At 39.6% G+C, this 15,747-nt stretch overlaps 1 protein-coding gene across 1 annotated transcript in view; it reads right to left on the bottom strand.

Moving 5' to 3' along the window:
- The window catches only part of LOC115857451 (probable cation-transporting ATPase 13A5), a 101,502-nt gene that overhangs the window by 1,639 nt on the left and 84,116 nt on the right, over positions 1-15,747 (bottom strand). The window contains 5 exon segments of the mRNA XM_030864412.2: positions 37-116; positions 2,565-2,653; positions 6,441-6,643; positions 9,398-9,539; positions 9,542-9,571. Of these exon segments, the coding sequence (XP_030720272.2) occupies positions 37-116; positions 2,565-2,653; positions 6,441-6,643; positions 9,398-9,539; positions 9,542-9,571 (544 nt within the window).

Below are 15,747 nucleotides of genomic sequence, written 5' to 3'. Positions count from 1 at the left end.
GAAAAATAGTAAGAGCTATACAGAGATTTCTTTACCTCTACAAAGAAGGCCACACAGAATTGGGTGAGGGCTGCCACCAAAATTGAAATCCTCCATGATGTGATGGTTAGGATGAACTGTTGAAAAAGAAATGCTACCTTTATACTTTGCATACCTTACACTTCAAAAGAACACCTATTATCTAATTTAATTTATGTATTTGTAACAACTCTTTGGGCTTGGAGGGTTGGCAGTACTCTCTCCACTTTACAGATGAGAAGGTCAGTACCTTGCCCAAGGAATCAACGCCAATAAATAAATGGCACAGCCAGAATTCAAATCAGATCTGACTGCCTCTTGCCCTGTGTTCCCTCCACTGCCTGACAATAGACACGGAGTAAACGTGCCCTGGGTCGCAGACATGAGACTGGACACTCTGGAGCCTGTGTGTCTCTCTTCATTTTTATCTTCTCAAATAGAGGGAAGATTAAATCGTTCATCTAATCATATTATTACTTCTAATTCTCCCAAAGCAAAAGCTACCTGGAGTTCATTCTTTCAGTAAAATTGACATATGAGTTAAAGAAACAAAAGGGGGACAGAAGTTCACGTTTATTTTGATAGGAACTAGGTGAAAAAATTTTGAATAATGTTCCCAGCCCTAAATCTAATGGCTTGATGAAAGTTGAACCTGCCCAACCCACCTCCTTTTAAGGATTAGAGGATACACCTTGACCACCACTTATTTAATAGGTGTGAGAGCTACAACTTTCCATGGACACTTATTTAATAGGTGTGAGAGCTACAACTTTCCATGGACACTTATTTAATAGGTGTGAGAGCTACAACTTTCCATGGACACTTATTTAATAGGTGTGAGAGCTACAACTTTCCATGGACACTTATTTAATAGGTGTGAGAGCTACAACTTTCCATGGCTGCTTCCATAGCAAAAGAATAGTTATGCAGCTCCTTTTCAGACCCTAAAGGGTATAGAATACGTAGGATAACTGTGAAGAGGGTGGGCTGTGTTTAGGACTGAAGCCACAGACCTTCCGCAGTGTCTAAATGCTCACCTTTGATTCTCATCCCTATTCTGATAGGGGTTATTTCAAAGTAACACTATGTTATTTTCTCCCCTAAGTGGAGACAGCTTTTTTTAGGGTTGTGAAATAGGCTCCCTGGGTAAAAGGGTGGTCTGGAGAAGGCTGTAAGATTCGACAGTGGGTCAGATGGTAGTGGATAGACTGCCCCTTTCCCTCCTGCTGCCACCACCCTGATCTGGGAGGTCTCTTTTCCATCTGTTAGCCTGGAAGGCACTGGCCACACTGCTTTGGAATTTGCTTCCGTGATGCTCTCCGCTCCTAGCTTCTGGGCTACTTGAGAGTGGTGACTACATCCTACTCTTTGTAACCCCAGTGCCAAACCCACCCTGGAGTTTGATGTTTTGTAAATGACTGAATGGTCTGGGTTTTCATTTCCTAACTGCTTCTCTCTCCACAGCCTCTCTGCTCTCACATACAGCCTTCCTGCTGTCATCTAACGAATCTGTCTTAGGTGCCCCGCTGAAAACCCTGCCCCGGTATCTTCAAGGACTCCCATTGTTCTCAGCATAGAGTCAAAACATCACTGTCCGCCTACCTCCATCCGTGCCTATTCCGCAGCATGCTGCCTCAGTCTTAGCTAATTTTCCAGGTGTTCTGTGAAACAAGGCTTGCTTTTGATTTTTCTCTCTGCCACCCTACATTCTTTTGCATTTCCAAGGCAAAAGAGAATCATTCAGCCCTCTCTGTTTGTGCTTAGGCTGTTGTCCTGCCTGGGACTATACCCGCCTCCTACTTAGCAAAATCTAGCCTATCCTTCTGGACACAGATCAAGTTTCATCTCCTGCCTGAAATCTCCTACGGCAGGAGGATCCTGCCCCAGGGAGAGCTCCTCCTTCCTCTGTCCTTCCCACTTCTCTCTAGTTTACACTCTCTTCAAGCATGGACGGCCTCAGGTGGCCATGCCATCGTTTCACTTGGGTATGGCTCATCTTTGAAACAAAACAAGAGGTAGAGGGCCAGAGTCAATCTTTCTCTTTATTTTATTCCTCTCAATGCTGGATCCAAAAATGGGCTCAATAACTTCTTAATAAATTTAATTTTAACCCAGTGCACCCTGGGTCCAGTGATGCCCACTGAACTGAAATTCCTTACAGTCACTGCCTTACAGACAGAACACGATTGTCCTATAAGTCTATTTTTTCTCACTCTTCACAATTACATTATAAAGGATTTCTACTATATGATTTAAAAAATAAACTTGAAGGATTAATTATTGTATTAGTATAACATGGAAGAATAAAATATCCAAACCTGGCGTTCCAGGTATGAACAGAACAAATGAACCCAGCTGATGACCCTAATAACATGAAAACACTCAGAGGCTAGCGTGTGTGCGATGGAGACATGTTATTTGCTCTTCTAGTAAATGAGAATAGCCTCACAACATTCAGTGGCCAGAGAGGATATCGGAGTAAATGACTTGCAAATTACAGTGCAGATGTGGTCCCACTGCACATGAGAGTCACGGATGTCATGTGCCTCCGTCCCATGGTATATATCTTGAAAATCAGAAAACAGAATGGAAATTGTGAGGCCCAAGGCAGATACCAGCAGAAGTGAGAATATATCTGAAGAAACAGCAAACGGTATTTTTAGATGCTAAAGGAATGTTTCCTATAATTTGGCACACACGTTGCAGAATCAATTATCTCTGTTGGGCAAATACCAGATACATCTTCAGATGTTTTGATATATCCTCATATGTCTTAAAATATGTTCTAATGCTTGCAAGACAAAGGTGATATCTTAAAAATCTTTCCTTCAAAGGCTGAGCCTAGAAGCTGTTCATTAAACGTATTCTAGTAAATTCCATAAAGGAGTTACCTCAACTGAGGGGTCCTGGGGGCTGGGACACTCTGCAGTGACCAGCCCATGTAAATGGTCACCAGAGAGATCCTGATGCTTTATTACTTCAGGTCTAGTGTCGTTCATGAATAAATAAACAGTCATTCTTCTTGGTGACACCTCACTCTTCTTCATTGCCTAGAGAATAAAGTCCAAGGGTCTTGAATGATTGACGTTCAAGGCCTTCCACAATCTGGTTCCAATCAGCCTTTCTAAACTGATCTCTGGTTGCTCTTCCCTATGTGCCAGGAAAGTTAAACCACAAGCCTGCTGCTTCGACAGAGGCCCAACACTTCTGTGCCTTGGTTCATAAAATACCCTGCATAGATGATATTCTCCCAGTCTTGGCAAGTTCCAATTTTTCTTTTTCTGTTTTAAATTTATTTATTTATTTTTGGCTGCGTTGGGTCTTCGTTGCTGCGCATAGGCTTTCTCTATTTGCGGCGAGCGGGGGCTACTCTTCGTTGTGGTGCTCGGGATTCTCATTGCGGTGGCTTCTCTTGTTGCGGAGCACGGGCTCTAAGCATGCAGGCTTCAGTAGTTGTGGCTCGTGGGCTTAGTTGCTCCACCGTATGTGGGATGTTCCCGGACCAGGGCTCGAACCCGTGTCCCCTGCATTGGCAGGCAGATTCTTAGCCACTCCGCCACCAGAGAAACCCCCAATTTTTCTTAGAAAGCCCAGTTCCAACACCACTTTCTTTTAAAGACTCCCCAGTCTTCCCTTACCAAGTTTTATTTCATATGGTGTCTATCACTCTGCTTTACATGGTCTTCATTTATGTATCCACTAGGCTGTAACCGCCTGAAAGGGACTTTTTATCTGCTTTTCTGGGACTCTAATTGAATGAGGAAGTGAGAAACTAGCATGCACATCTGCTGGCTTCTTTATCTCCAACCTGCCCACATTGCTTTACTTTGGGGCGCTCAACTTCTCAGTATGCACTGTGCCAACATCCCTGTTCTTATCCCCCAAACCCATGCACTCCTGTGTCCATCAGAATTTTCAGGTGCTTTGTAGACGGTGCCTTATAAATGCTCTTTGATGGGATGAACACCTTCAGGCCGAAACAATAGCATTTAATCAGTGTTGATATGATATAAATGATTCTTACAATGCTCAAAATTTATAAACAAACAAATTAGATTTTCTCTTATATTCTCTCTACCTCATTTATTCCAGTGTTGGTGGTCTATTGGCTCCCAACTCCATAGAGGTCTATACCAACCAGAAATCAGAGGCAACTGTCCTTCTACAGCAGACCCTACTTTTTGAAGCCACAAGGGCTCGGTTTTCCCCCTCACCACCTACACCCACCCTCATATTCATCCATGCCTTATTTTATATATACAACTAGAGGTAGAACCTCTTGGAAGAATGCCCTGGCTTGCTTGAGAGGGGTGTGAGACAAAAGAAAAGAGGGAGCTGCATCTCCTAAAATAAAGCAATCTGAGCAGCTTGGTGATGAGAATACCCCCAGGAGATGGCTGTATGGATTTTTCACTTACTTCATTGTTTCCAAGTCCCAAGGACCCAGATGCTGGGAAGAATATGATGCCCCAAGTGTCCATCCTGATGAAGGCCTGGTACTCACTGGAACGGGGCTGACTGCCGTGCACATCACACTGTACTCAGACTAGTGATCTGAAAAGCAGGCCAGGCTAGGGCACAGCTGAGCAGTGTAGAAACAAAATGATAAGCCTCTCTTCTTTAATTCAGCTTTGACTGGAAAACGTAATAAGGAACTGAAGTGAATGTTGCCCTCCTTGGTTAGTTGCTATTGATGAGGAAAGTTGAAAGAATGGGCTCTGTTTGCACAGGTGATTTGGGAAGACAAGCCCCCCATTTTTTATTTTAAAACATAATCTTGATTTACTGGAAATAGAAGGGTATTTTCTTTACATGATTGGCTCACCTTGAACCAATATTCAAAATCGTATTTACAATTGAAAACTACTAGAAGTATTTTTATGAGGGAGTAGGACTATCTGCTATTTCCACTATTGCTTGACATTGCCTTGGAAGTTCTGGACTGTACACCAAAACAGAAAATATAAATAAGCATTTTCACTACTGAAAAGGAGGAACATTATTAATTGCAGATAATAGTAATTATCTTTCTAGAACACTCAAAAATCAAGGATTTACAGCAAAGTTCAGAAAGGATTCGGAGTAGAAAAATAAATACAATAAACAACACTATACCTTTCACATGTATTTGTGATCACTGATTAGAAAATATCATGGGAAAAAGTCAATCACAATATAAACAAAAATACGAAAAGCATAGGATTAGTGTTTTTAATAAATGTGCAGGATCTATAATGGAGGAAACTACAAATATTTACTAAGAGACATAAAAGAAAGACATGACATGGTCTTAAGTGTGAATACTAAATTGTGTAAACAAATACATTTTTCTCCTAGTATTAAAATCCCAAAGGAGACTTTTTTAAAAGCCTGGCAATTTACTCTATAGTTTATTTGGAAGAATGGAGAAGAAAGAAAAGTAAGAGATTTTTGAAAAATGAAGACTAATGATGATATACCAATCTTATTACTTATTAAATCATTATAAAACTATAATTTCTAAAGTATAATAGTAGATTAAAGAATAGGCTGGCCTATCAATGAAACATAAAAGACAGTCGAGAAATAACTTAATTATATATAAATTAATATATAACATAAATATAATATGAAAACATATAAATTATATATATCAGAAAACCATAAATATACATGTATATAGGTATGATAAAGGTGGAATTATATTCAGTTGAATAAATGACCGAAAGGAATGTTAAATAATAAAATCTGCTGGGAGAACTAGTGACTAGTTGGATAAACTAGTTTGATCTCTACCTCAAACTATATGCCAAAATTAACATTAGATTTAAAAAGCATTAAAATAAATTAAAAAACTAAATGAGTGATGATCTATCTGGTTTTGTAATGAGAAAAAAGCTCTTTATGAATAAAGGTAGTGGAAAAAAATCACAAAGGAATAAACAACTCACAAATAAATAAGAAATATTAACAGCAGCCAAGAAGGAAAAAAAATGGATATAAAATGTAGACCATTCAGAGAAGAAGAAAGACTAATAACATGAAAATACATTCATTGTCACTGATGATCAAAAAAATGCACAGAATGATTAAAGTGACTTGCCTAAAGTTATAAAACTACTAAGGGGTCAAATTGTATTTGAATTGGTTAGAAAGCCTTTTACAAAATATCTTGACATAAGTGTATGTGCTTAAAACAATTCTTGATGACTCAGATTAGGACAGGACTCGTGACCATTCAATATAGCACGTACTTACGTGCACATGAGCAGGTTTCTGCTCATGGGCTCTACTACCTGTGACAATTATGGTTCAGTACTCAATTTTAGAGTAATGCAATTGTTTCCTTCTCAGCCAATCACTTCACCAGTGAGTTGCAATTCTAGGGATGGTGGGAGAGTAGAAAAAAATGTTTGAAAAGAAAAATTAAACTTCATAGTTACAGTTTGTATAGATGGGTTTTCGAAATGGCTTTCCCTTAGAAAAGATAAATGTTGTTGTGATACAGTTGATGGTGGTGATGGGCCATAGCGTGGTACTCTCAAAACTTAAAACTGAATTGGGAATCAGAGTTGCATTTCCAGTCCAGTTTCTTTCCAAACTCACATTTGTTGAGAAATTACTCTGGTTGTCCAGAAAGCACTTACTAGAAAAGAATCACCAGCATTTATGGAACTTTTAATTCTATTTTTATCCAACTGGTACTGGTAGGAAAAAATTAGTTAATCACAACCAGGAGACCTCACCTTGCAAGCTGTTCCAGCCAGTAACTACCAGGACATATTTTGTTCACCTCTTGCAACGACAAAGCATGAATAAAATGCAGAGGAAGTCAAGATTGTTCTTTGTCCAGAATTCCATCTGGAGCAAATGATCTGTCTTGAAAGGGCTTGGATGACAATTTCCTATGGAAACCTTTTCAGTTTGGAACATATGAACTCTATGTGTGTGTGTGTGTGTGTGTGTGCACGTGTGTGTGGTGTGTTTGCTTTAGTGGACTAATGTAAGCCTCTTAACATGGGTCCTGAGTTTGAATGTGCCCACTCTAATCCACTCTCCTCACACAAGCAAAGCCTCTTCCTGAGGATCTGAACATTCTCCTGCTTATGAGTGTCTGTGTTTCTATTTTGCTAATAAATTAAGTTCAGACTTCTCAGGCTGGCCCAGAAGACCTTCACACTCTGGTGTCAAGGAACGATTTGAGACATCTTTTGCTAGACCTCCCATGCCCTTATATTCCAGTCATAGGGAAATATTCCCTGTTCCCCAATTTGTACACTCCTGGGTCCAGATATCCTATTTCCCCTAAGATCACTGTATCTGAAACATCTTTACATTCAGTCAAGCATAACTAGTGCTCCCCATTCTTCTCTCTAGTGCTGCATTTAGCTCGTTGTTTTGCAGTTATTCCTTCACATATTTTTATTTTCCACCCCTGGGATGAGAGTTCTTTGAATGTGGAATATTTCTTTCGGTTTTACTTTTGTTTGTTTGTTTCACTCAACTATATAACAAATCCTTAGCACCTAGCACAGTGATCCACATGATATTTGCTCAGAAAAATATTTTTTTTAAGACATGGGCTTTCCCATTCTGGATTGATCCATTTGTAATATTCGTTTTTTTCAATAATCAAGCCCCAAAATAAACTTGTTTTCATCAGCTTTCTTGTTCAGCTTGAAACTTTTTACTACTATTATAACTGTTTATAGATAAAATTCATTTTTCAATTGTGAACTCAAATGCAAGACTTAAGTCATATTATCCTTGGCTCCCTAGGCTCCCAAAATGTGCTTTGCATACAGTAGATGTTCAGTTACTGTCTGTAGAATAAATTAATGAAACAATCAGCAGTCACAAAGCTTTCTTGCATAAAGAGGACAGACAGACTAGAAGGCCTGAATTACAGAATTTAACACCAAAATGTACCCAATCCAGTATACTTACATGGCAGATAAAAAAGTTGAAGACTAGGGCTTCCCTGGTGGTGCAGTGGTTAAGAATCCACCTGCCAATGCAGGGGACACGGGTTCGAGCCCTGGTCCGGGAAGATCCCACATGCCACGGAGCAACTAAGCCCGTGTGCCCCAACTACTGAGCCTGTGCTCTAGAGCCCTCGAGCCACAACTACTAAAGCCCGCATGCCTACAGCCTATATGCTCTGCAACAAGAGAAGCCACCCCAATGAGAAGTCTGCGCACTGCAACGAAGAGTAGCCCCCACTTACCGCAGCTAGAGTAAGCCCTCACGCAGCAACGAAGACTCAACACAGCCAAAAATAAATAAATAAAATAAATAAATTTATATATAAAAAACAGTTGAAGGCTAGAATGACATAGCTAGTTAATGACAGAGATAGGACTACCCATCCATCACCCTTTTGGCTATACCATGTTTCCTAGATTCAATCAAAAGGTCACTTCTCTGAATACGTGCACTCCAATTTGGGGAAAAGTCTGGTTTTGAAACAAAAGTCAATTCTATATTCTAAGTAATGCTTGAATTGCTGCATTGGGGGTCTAAATGATAGTCTTAGACATCGTTTTGTAGTTTTCAATCTGTCCTTCACTGATCCCTGGGGCTCTGATGCCCTCAGGTTGACAGTGGAGCGAGGGGGAGTTTGTAAAAGCCCCACCTTAAAAAAAGCAGCTCTTTCTGCCTTTCCTTTTGGAAGTCAGGCAGGCTTTGTCAAAAAAATGTTTGAACATCTAAATTCACCTCATTTTACCCTTAATTTATAGTTAAGGAAATTAAAGCCCTGGGAGGTGAAGAGATTTGCCCTGAGTCTACTGTTCGATTCAGTCAGAACAATGATACCATCAATGAACATTTTAACACTCATTTGAAAAACTGAAACTAATTTAAGCAAATCTCTTGTATATCAGTGGCTGGTTAACTATAGCCCATTGGCCAAATCCGATTCACCACCTGGTTTTGTCAATAAAGTTTTATTGGAACACAGTCACACTAACTTGTTTACATGTTGTCTCTGACTGCTTTTTCACTACAACAGCAGAGTTGAGTAGTTCCAACAGAGACCACAGAGCCCCCAAGGCCCGAAATATTTACTACGTGGCCATCTACAAGAAATGTTTGCTGACCCCTGGTCTATATGATGTCCAAACCACCAGCAAATGAATACATTCATTCAGTCAACCAGCCATTACATCTATGCATCAACAGCCAATGTGAAGATCTTTCCCCACCCACTCCACATGGCTCACTCCAGCATTCCACCCATTGACTGTTCTGTGTTCTATCCCATCACTGGTATTTTGCAGTCTGGAAACAACTTTGGTTAATTAAAAGTTTAGAATACATATTCAAACCAAGTTGAACAGCGTCATTGGGTGTTCATTGTACCACCTTCAGAAAGGAAAGCTAAGAAACCAAACTTGACCTGTGTCTGTAGACCTCACAATACCAGGGCTGCTGCTTCACATAGAGAAATGCACAGACCTGCGCAATGCAGGTGAAGCAGGTGTTTAAAAAGACTGACAATAGCAAAGGGGGAGAAAGGAGCTGTCCTGCTGGTTGGTATGAGCCAGCTTTGGGTAGGCATGAGTTGAGCTCACTGAAAAGACAAATGCATTCTTCCATGTTACAATTTCATTATTGAGAATAAAAGATTGAGATGCATGTTACCCTGAGTCTTGTGTTAGGGTTCAGACTCAGCAAACGTGAATTGAGGGTTTACATCTAGGTAAGCACACTGCCTAGCTGCACGTCCAATGCTACCAGCCTTTGCCTCTTCCATGCTTTGGTTTCATCTTCTGAAATGAAAATTAATGGGTTCAAAAGTTCTATAATTAATACATGTACCATATTGCATAGTGCAAATATTTTCTCCACAACCAGACTGGCTAGGAATGGTATGTAAAAGAGAAAGATGACTTTCCACATGGATAACAGTACTGTTATCTCTCAGTGATGATGGAAAAGTGGAGAGTTAAGATGAAGAGAGTAAGGAGGCATCTAATTGGACTAATCTTCGTATGCTGGGAAATTTTTTAAAAAACACTCACTCTATTATTCACTTAGCCAACATTCTCTGAGCACTTCAGTGTACCAGGATAGATGCTAGAAGTATGTTCTGCTCCCTCCTGGACAAGTGTGTAATTGGAAGACTGCTAGAGCACATTAGAATTAGTTAGGAAAAAGAACTTAAAGAAATCTTCCCTCCAGATGGGGATGTTAAAATATATTTTGGTCCTAGGATTTATTTTTTAACATTTAAGGGATTGGCAATGGGCAGGGATTAAACAGAACCACAAAAAAAAAAAAAAAAAAAAAAAGAAAAAGAAAAAAGATGATTACATCCATCTCAAAAGCCTTATATGCTAACAAACTGATGAAAATGGAATGTACTTTACTTCTCAGGGCAGAGCAGGAAAGAAGCATGGAGAGGTCGGGATGTTTCAGTTCTTTACATCTGTTACTTCTCCCCTTTTCATAGCTTATGACTGGTTTCTTTGATATAAGAAAGTGAGGTATGTATCCTCAGGTCTGTGTTCATGCATGTAAAGGCAGGGAGGCGGGGATTGAGTGTCCAGTTTTAGATAATAGAACTCTAAAGCAGGTCTTTAGTTTGCTCAATGTGTGTTCTGGGGTTATCACAAACACTCTTTGGTTCTTCATTTTCTCATGCATAGAACGAATGTGTTGGAATGTCTAAATGGTCTCCAAAGGCTCTTCCAACTCATTTATCCTAAATCTCTCTGATTGTCTAAAGCTTTTACCTTTATCAATTTAATCAGTGTTTCCCAGGAGGGTGCTGGGCTAGCGGCTGTGAGTTATGCAGAGTTGAGAAGGACATCTCCTCTGCTTTTAAAGAGCTTGAAGTCCAGTGGAAAACACAGATGGGGTGTGTAATAAAGAATGTGGCTAGCCTTTGTCTCAGGTGGACCCTTGGAGTGAAAAGTTTGACTGGCCTTTGTCCCCACTTCTTGGGATATATCCTCTAAACCCTTGGAATTTCCTGATTGATAGGAGTATCCCTTCTGTTCATAGTGGGCCTAAAGAGAGTTTGTGCTAATGAGCTGACTCAGGATGGGAGCTGGCCATGCCAAAAATACCAACTGTATGATTAGAGAGCTGGGGCCTTCAGAGAAGAAGAGAGCTGGAGATTGAGCTCAACCTCATGGCCAATGATTCAATCAATCATGTTTCTATGATGAAACCTCAATAAAAACTCCAGACACCAAAGCTCATGTGAGCTTCCCTGTTTGGCAATACTCTGCATATGGTCACACATCCACGTGCCAGGAGAGTAAGGCAGACTGACTCCCTAGGGAGAGGCCAATGGAAAAGTCATGTTTGAGATCCTCCCAGACCTTGCCCTTATATCTCTCCCTTTGATTGGTTCTGATTTATATCTTTTTGTTAAAATAAAACTGTAATCAGATGGATAGCACTTTCCTGAGTTCTGTGAGTTGTTGCTGCAAATGATTGAACCTGAGGGACTAGTGAGAATGCCCACATTTATAACCAGCACGTCAGAAGTGTAAGTGGCATTGGGACCCCCAAACTTACAGCTGATACCTAAAGTGAAGGCAGTCTTGTGAAGGCTGTCCCTTAACCTGTGAGGTTTGGCCCAGCTCCAGGTAGTTGGTGTCAGAAGTCATTGCATGGGCACACAGAGAAGAGGTACACAATGTGGACTGTGGTCAAGACTGGGGGAGGGGTGCAAGGAGACCGCTCTGCAGCCATAGAAAGCAGAGGCTGCAGTGCTTGGAGTTCTCTCTGCAGTCCCGTATCCAAGGTAGAATGTGGCCACAGAGTTCATAGAGAGGCTGTGGGTAGTGAAAAGACGTGTAATTGCACCTCTGGGCATCTGGCTTCTACCTCTTTGGTCTTCTCTTTCTCAGATGTTCATTGTAGTTTCTGCCTTTTCTTTTACACAGGGACTGTGGAAGATTGAATTATTGGCCTCATTGTAGCAAAGTGTACTTTATCTCCCCTTAATTATGGTGTTCACTGTGTAATTTTCTCTGGCCAGAGAGATGTTAGCAGTTTTGAGGCACGCTTGCATGGCTGGGCTTGCTCTCTGGCTCTGCTGTCTTTGATCTGTACTCATAGCATGCTCAGGTTTGTCCATTCAGTCCAGCCCCAGAAAGAAAAATGAGGAACAAACCTGAATTAAACCCAAAGCCTGGACCAAGACCAACTAATCTACATCCTAAGCAGAGTGGCTCAGGTAAGCCCACCTAGATCAACTAAAGGGTAGTCAACTTATAAAACCACGAGTGGCTATTGTAAGCCACTGAGTTTTGAGAGTGGTTTGTTATGCAGCATTACTATGGCAATTACTGTGGCAATTGATACAGAATCCTTACATAGAGATTATTCTCACTTTTTCCCTAATAGAGATGTTTAATACTTTCTGACAGGGAATCTGTATACTTGACTATAAATAAAAATAAAAATAATAACAACCATTTTAGAGTCCCTACTAGGTTCCAGAGGCTGTGCTAAGTGTTTTATAAACATCATCGTTATTTCTTTAAGAAGCAATGCGAAATAGGTATATTTCTTTACCAGTAAAGAAACTGATGTTCAGAGAACTAGAATCCCTCGCTTAAAGACCCATAGTTAGTGAGTGACATGGTGGTGATATAAACTCAAGTCTGTCTGACTGTAAAGCCCCATGTTCTCTGCTCTACAGCAGATTGCAGTGGTTTGGAGCTCATGAATTGAAAAGAATAAAATGAGGAGCCCTGGAATACAAGCTCAGGCAGCAGAACAGTTTACCAGCAACTAGAAGAACTTTTCTGAATTGTCTAGGTTTCTTTAAAATGATGAGATATACATATATCACATTGCATGCAGAGGAATAAAAACTTGTGAAGTGTTATATTTTATTCAGAATTAATCATTACCTCCTCAGAGTTTCCTCAGCACATTACCCATATTGCTGCTATAGTTCAGAATGTCTGGCATTAAGTTTAATTGTTTACATATGTATTCAGCAGACTGTGCGCTCCCTAAGAGAAGAAATTCTGTCTCATTCCACTTTCTGTTCCTTACTGAACCTAGCACAGAGCCTGCTGTATGGGAGGACTTAGCAGCTTTTAAATTCTATTCTCAAAGTATAGTTTTTAACTGTTCGTCATCATTTGGATATTATGGAGGTATGTTTCTCCTAAATAGTTGGCTTACTTGTGTTATGGACAATTCAAGTCACATAAGTCAAATTTCAGGAGTCTTGTGAACTCATCTAAACTACATGCAAAATTTTGATTGTGCCTCAGGAGATTTTTAAGGTGAGAAGATTTCTATCTTCCATCAGATTCTCCAAGGGGACCAAGACCCAGAAAGGGCTCATTGAAGCACTGATGGAACTTAAGAGAGGTATTTCTATAACAGATACAATCCCTCCTACAGCCTTCTTCTCTGTACACTGTGCCTCCTCCAATATGCTGGCGCAATTGGCCCAAATGGAGCTGAATTACATGACTTCACTCATAGAAATGATTGGCCTCGACTGGGCATCTTACCCAAGAGAAGTTTATAAATTTTCTTTCCAAACGATTTGCAAATGACACTGAGAGGTTGAGCTACTTGGCTGTAGTAGGACACGCAGAAAGGTTATGGAAACTCAACAGTAGTCACCATCTGGGGTCATTTGCAAAGTGAATGAGTAGAAGTCAGATGAAAACAGGAAGGATAGAAAGAAGAAGAAAGACAGAAGATAGTCTCTTGGAAATAAAGAAAGAGGACTCTAGCCCTCCTCAAGCCTTGATGCTTTCAACTTTCTGTTCTCAGAATTTTTTTGAGAATTAGGTTCTTAAACATGTCCCTTCCTCAATTTTCTTCATCTAATTTGAGTGGGTCTTACTGAAAAGAACAGGGGTGCAGTTACAACAAGTTCCTTTCAAAATGGCTTCTAAACTTATGAAGGTCAAATTGGACTTCAAGACATGCATTTTCTTAATTGACTTTTCTGACTTCATCTTGCTTTTGTCCTAGATTTTTCCTTTCATATATTATATCTTGTCTTATTAGTGGCCTTTGTATGTTGCATTAAAATCTTGTGGATATGCAAATCAATCAATGTGATAATCCATATTAACAAATTGAGGGAGAAAAACCATATGATCATCTCAACAGATGCAGAAAAAGCTTTTGACAAAATTCAACACCAATTTACGATAAAAAACCCTCCAGAAAGTAGGCATAGAGGGAACTTACCTCAACATAATAAAGGCCATATATGACAAAACAACAGCCAACATTGTTCTCAATGGTGAAAAACTAAAACCATTTCCTCTAAGATCAGGAGCAAAACAAGGCTGTCCACTCTCACCACTATTATTCAACATAGTTTTGGAAGTTTTAGCCACAGCAATCAGAGAAGAAAAAAAAATATAAAAGGAATCCAAATCGGAAAAGAAGAAGTAAGCTGTCACTGTTGCAGATGACATGATACTATACATAGAGAATCCAAAAGATGCTACCAGAAAACTACTAGAGCTAATCAATGAATTTGATAAAGTAGCAGGATACAAAATTAATACACAAAAATCTCTTACATTCCTATACACTAATGATGAAAAATATGAAAGAGAAATTAAGGAAACTCTCCCATTTACCACTGCAACAAAAAGAATAAAATACCTAAGAATAAACCTACCTAAGGAGACAAAAGACCTGTATGCAGAAAATTATAAGACACTGATGAAAGAAATTAAAGATGATACAAACAGATGGAGAGATATACCCTGTTCTTGGATTGGAAGAATCAACATTGTGAAAATGACTCTACTACCCAAAGCAATCTACAGATTCAATGCAATCTCTATCAAACTACCAATGGCATATTTCACAGAACTAGAACAAAAAACTTCACAATTTGTATGGAAACACAAAAGACCATGAATAGACAAAGCAATCTTGAGAAAGAAAAATGGAGCTGGAGGAATCAGGTTCCCTGACTTCAGACTATACTCAAAGCTACAGTAATCAAGACAGTGTGGTATTGGCACAAAAACAGAAATATAGATCAATGGAACAGGATAGAAAGCCCAGAGATAAACCCACACACATATGGTCACCTTATTTTTGATAAAGGAGACAAGAATATACAATGGAGAAAAGACAGCCTCTTCAGTAAGTGGTGCTGGGAAAACTGGACAGCTACATGTAAAAGAATGAAATTAGAACACTTCCTAACACCAAATACAAGAATAAACTCAAAATGGATTAAAGACCTAAATGTAAGGCCAGACACTTTCAAACTCTTAGAGGAAAACATAGGCAGAACACTCTATGACATAAATCACAGCAAGATCCTTATTGACCCACCTCCTAGAGAAATGGAAATAAAACCAAAAATAAACAAATGGGGCCTAGTGAAACTTAAAAGCTTTTGCACAGCAAAGGAAACCATGAACAAGACTGAAAGACAACCCTCAGAATGGGAGAAAATATTTGCAAATTAAACAACTGACAAAGGATTAACCTACAAAATTTACAAGCAGCTCATGAAGCTCAATATCAAACAACCTAATCCAAAAATGGGCAGAAGACCTAAAAAGACATTTCTCCAAAGAAGATATACAGATTGCCAACAAACACATGAAGAATGCTCAACATCACTAATCATTAGAGAAATGCAAATCAAAAGTACAATGAGGTGTCACATCACACCAGTCAGAATGGCCATCTACAAACAATAAATGTTAGAGAGGGTGTGGAGAAAAGGGAACCCTAATGTACTGTTGGTGGGAATGTGAGTTGATACAGCCACTA

Source organism: Globicephala melas, chromosome 4, assembly GCF_963455315.2.
Source record: "Globicephala melas chromosome 4, mGloMel1.2, whole genome shotgun sequence".
Lineage (NCBI taxonomy): Eukaryota > Metazoa > Chordata > Mammalia > Artiodactyla > Delphinidae > Globicephala > Globicephala melas.
The sequence above is the reverse complement of the archived record's forward strand: the minus strand, read 5'-3'. Positions and strand labels throughout refer to the sequence as shown.